Source organism: Hibiscus syriacus, unplaced genomic scaffold (assembly GCF_006381635.1).
Source record: "Hibiscus syriacus cultivar Baekdansim isolate YM2019G1 unplaced genomic scaffold, ASM638163v2 tig00111565_pilon, whole genome shotgun sequence".
Lineage (NCBI taxonomy): Eukaryota > Viridiplantae > Streptophyta > Magnoliopsida > Malvales > Malvaceae > Hibiscus > Hibiscus syriacus.
In genome coordinates, this window is record NW_024063121.1 from 53481 (window position 1) to 58470 (window position 4990).

The 4990-nt window shown below is 33.6% G+C and overlaps 1 protein-coding gene across 1 annotated transcript; it reads left to right on the forward strand.

The window, feature by feature from the left end:
* The first annotated feature begins 3589 nt into the window (after positions 1-3589).
* LOC120164980 lies at positions 3590-4152 on the forward strand. Its single transcript, XM_039174595.1, has one exon. The coding sequence runs from the start codon at positions 3726-3728 to the stop codon at positions 4014-4016; it is 291 nt and encodes a 96-aa protein (XP_039030526.1). The 5' UTR covers positions 3590-3725; the 3' UTR covers positions 4017-4152.
* Positions 4153-4990: the final 838 nt, after the last annotated feature.

Here is a 4990-nt window from a genome sequence, read left to right on the forward strand (position 1 = left end):
CAAAAATCCTAGATAATATACGATTTTGACCAACTTTTTTTGGATTTGTGAAAATGACCAACAAAATCGCAATGCGATCTCTAATTCGTATTGCGATCTCCACTATCGCAAATTTGCATTGCATTTCACGTTGCGATAGTTGAAAATCGCGTTGCGCTTTTCCATTTCGCGTTGCGATAGTTGAAAATCGCGTTGCGATAGTTAAAAAAAAGATTTTATTTCTTAAGAATTTTCTCTAAAAAGATAGTATCCGCGCGGACGTGTCGAAGACACGTATTACCACGACCACGACCACGACCCGACCCGAGACGAGACGGACGGCGACGGCGGCGCGAGAGTCCCCCTTGTTCTCTATCACTCAACAAGAAAGTGGGAAAGCCAAGCCTTAAATATCATTCCCAATAGTGTTTCCAATACTATGTGGGATTTGAGCATTACCAACACTTGTTCCCAATACTATGTGGGATTGAGCCTTAAATATTGATATTATTTTTGAATGTTTTGCTTAAAATTGCAATAATCGCGATTGATTGTAGATTGACTTTTAATTATGACATATTTAATCGTATAATACTAATGTAATTGGTTGTTGATTCAGTTGTTTTAAGGTGCATGATTGTTGATTGTTTCCTGAATAATCACATTGTATTGGAAACAAGTGTTGGTAATGCTCAATCCCACATAGTATTGGAAACACTATTGGGAATGGTATTTAAGGCTTGGCTTTCCCACTTCCTTGTTGAGTGATAGAGAACAAGGGGGATTCTCGCGTGCCGCCGCCGCCGTCTCGTGGTCGTGGTCGTGGTCGTGGTCGTGGTCGTGATAATACGTGTATTCGACACGTCCGCGCGGATACTATCTTTTTAGAGAAAATTCTTAAGAAACAAAATCTTTTTTTTTAACTATCACAACGAATTTGAAAAATCGCAACGACAACTGTAGACTATCACAACGCGAAATGGAAAATCGCAACGCGATTTTCACTATCGCAACGCGATTTTCAACTATCGCAACGCGATTTTCAACTATCGCAATGCGAAATGGAAAATCGCAACGAGATTTTCAACTATCGCAACGCGAAATGCAACGCGAATTTACGATAGTGGAGATCGCAATGCGAATTAGAGATCGCAATACGAATTCACGGAACTCGCAGATTATTAATTTTTTCTTTATCTTTGTTGCCTTTCTTTACTAGTATGCATTGTTTCTGAGGTTATTTTGCAGGAAAAGAAAATTCCTTGTAGAGGCAGAAAATGGGAATGGATCAAGGGACTGGTGGGCAGGAATGTTTAAAAATATCTGATGCGATTTACCTGTCAACCCGGTTAAAAAATATCGATTATTTATATTTAAAATATCTGATTTTTAGGATTGGGTACCCAACTCGCTAAATTTATAAATTTTCGGGTCGGGCTCAATTCACAAAATGTTGCTTAACCGGGTATCCACCGACCTGGTACCTGGTTTATTATATGTATTTTTATTTTATATTAAATTTTTATTTATAATTTTAAAATTATTTCACTCTAACATTTTAAATTTTAATTTCTTAAATTATTTCATATTAACATTCTATTTTTAAAAAAAATTATTTTATATTTTATGTGTAAATTATATATTATAGACATTTAAAGTTTAGAATTTTAGAAATTTTCTATATGTATAGTTTTTAAAAATAATATAATTTAAGAAAATAAAAAAAAAATTATGACCCGAGTACCCGTCGAAAATATGGATACCTGGATGTAATGAGCTGGGATACAGGCCGATATTTTGGTACCCGAAAATTTCGAATAATAAATATTTCGGCTAGCCAAAAATGTGTATCATGTTTTGAACACCCCTACTAGCAGGGATAGTGGTCAATTGAAAACTTAAAAGTATCATAAATTTTAGATTTTTGTAATGTACTTTTTATTGAAAATTTATTTTAACTTCAAAATTTTATAAATTCGTTCGTTTCTATAATTTAAAATTTTACCTCTTTAACATAAAAATTTCCATTCGTCCTTATAGATAATACGTATTATCGTTCTTGACACAAGGAGCAAAAATGAAAAGAAAATAGAAGGTAACAAACTATTAACTAACTATCATTTTATATTCTCTATTAATACCTTGATTTTATTTTTTTAATGTAAAATTTAAGTCCGTCCATGTTTATAAGCTTTTGATTCCATTAAGGATCCGATCCATGTTTATAAGCTTTGGCCCTTTGGCTAAAATGGTGAAAATCATTTTACACCCCTCTTAAGAAATTCGTAATTTCATTCTTGGCCCTCTCAGTCTTTAAATAAAAACAACCTCTGGGTATCCTCTACATGTTCTAATAAAAATTTCAGTTAGATCGAGTCAAAATTATACTACTAATTAATTGATTCAACTTTGTCATTTAAAAATTAAATTGATTCAAATTTGAATACAAAATCCAATTGAAAATAATTGTTTTTAAATCAATTAAGATCTGTTCGATGAAGTATTTTGAAAATAAAGCTATAAACGTAACTAACTAAAACAAAATATTTAATGATAATTAAATCCAAACAAATTCATATACAAATCATTCCTTTTGAAAATGGGATTTGCGTTCCTTCTCATTCTAGTCCTTGGCCATTGAAAAAATACAAATTATTTTAAAAAAACATTAGATATAAATAATTTATCAATTCATTATAGGCTTAAATATAAAACAATTGCTCAAATTATAGTGTTTTCATAAATGTTTGCCTAAATTATTTTTTGAATGATCCAGATGCTTAATGTTACAAACGTTACCACTTTATGTGTTCGGGTCATCAACGGCGTTAATTTCCTTCGGCAAGTGATACATGTCACAATATGGTAATTTTAAAAATTTTATTGAAAATTAAAAAAATTAGTATTGTATTTAAAAACACTTAAAATTTGAAATAACCCAAAACTTTGAAAACCTTCATTTCAACTCCTAAACCCAAGTCGGTCGCTGTCATTTGCCATCGACGAACCTCCACCCGACCTCACTTGGAAACCAAAACTCATATGGAATCGTGATTGATCGACAAAAAATATACATTTTATACCTCACGAAACCTAAGATGAAAATCGCAATCCCATGCGATTTCAACAGCCAATCAACGACAACGACGACGACGACGACGTATGACTAGGAGAATGACATGGACTATATCAACGACGGTGGTTGTGGCCGAAAAGGAAGGTGGAATATAACTATATTTTAAATATTTTTATAAAAATAAACTTTAAAATTATCAAATTATAATACGTGTCACTTAAAAAAAATTAAAGTCATTGATGATCCAGATACCTAAAATGATAACGTTTATAACATTATACACTGAGATCATTCAAAAAATAATTTAGTTACCTATTCATAAAAATCACTATAATTGGAACACTTATTTAATATTATTTGTCTTAATTAAATAATATTAATTTCCACTTTTCTTCAATTGATACTAAAGCAAGTATGAGTTGCCGTTTTAGAGAAGCCGTGGATTTAGGGAGTCGGTCTGGGTCACATGCTGAAGCCAGTGGTTTTATGGTTCTAACGCGTAAACCCCAAGAATATCCGGACACATGGAGCATAAGCCCCTTGGTTTCGTCCCCAAAAACCATGGGTGCTTCACTTTAAAAGCAACCCATCCTTCAGATTCACCAGCCAAATCAACCCAAAATCCCAGTCTTCGATTTCATCACAAAAAAAAAAACCCAATCTTGAAGCGATGAGCAGTGGAGCAGTAGCAGCAAGCAAAGCCTGGGTGGTGGCTGCAACAATAGGAGCAGTGGAGGCATTGAAAGACCAAGGGATTTGCAGGTGGAACTACACTCTCAGGTCTCTTCATCAACACGCCAAGAACAATCTCAGATCTTCTTCTTTCTTTTCTTCTTCTTCCTCACCTGTTGCTGGTGCTGTTTCGAATAAGCTGAGAGAGGAAAGGAGGAGGAAAGCTGAGAGGAATATGAAGAAAGTCCTGGAAATGAACTCTTGGGGCCCTACCACTGTTAGGTTTTAGGATTATTAGGATTTTTCTTTTTGCCTGTTATGTATCAAATGATGAAATGTGAAAATTTTAATCTAAATTTGGATTGTAATTTGTTAAAACATTCTTTTGTTTCGATTTCCAATATATTGATTATGTTTAGGGAAAAGGACGCCCACGGATCTCTGTTAAAAATCGGTTTAAAAAAAAACAAGCATTTGGTTTTCCACTCTTTTCCCTTATAATAATCCCAACCCATTTCCCTTCTCAAACACAAAATCAAGTATCTGAACCCAGAAATTTTCCGGGAAATTTTCAGAGAAAAGGAAATCTTCAACAATGAGCGGTGGAGCAACAAGGAAAGCCTGGATGGTGGCGGCAACAATAGGAGGAGTGGAAGCCCTCAAGGACCAAGGAAATTGCCGGGAGGATTACACGATTAGGTCGCATCGCCAAGATGGGAAGAACAGTGCGATAACATATGCTCAGGCCACGAGTCTTTCTTCTTCAGCTGCTTCATATGCATTGATGAATGAATCTGAAGTGAAAATGAAGAAAGTTATGGATTTGAGCTGTTTTGGTCCTAATACTATTAGATTTTGAATGTCGATGTCACCAAATACTAAATTATTCCGACTTTTAACATCAACTCTGAGAATATGGTAACTCGTATATGTAACAAATACTAAATATTTATCCCTAATTTTTATTCGCATGGAAATTACATACTAGTACAATGAGAATAAATTACTTTACTTACATTTTAGGGGTGTTTGGTTCAAGGATTGTGAGATTTTCATGCCCATGTTTGGTTGGCAGGGAATCTCATTCCCGGTAATGTTTTATTACCAATAGTAGATTTTTTGGGGTATATTACTGGGAATGTAACATTACCGACGTTTTAGACTAAAATACCTTTAAATTATTATTTTTTTAAAAAATATTTTTCTTCTGTCATTGAATAATAAAAATTCTACGAATGTTAAATTACAAATTTATCCTTAAAT

Bases quoted from the DNA above. Each gene is read 5' to 3' on its own strand.
- LOC120164980 (XM_039174595.1), top strand. From the start codon at position 3,726: ATGAGCAGTGGAGCAGTAGCAGCAAGCAAAGCCTGGGTGGTGGCTGCA.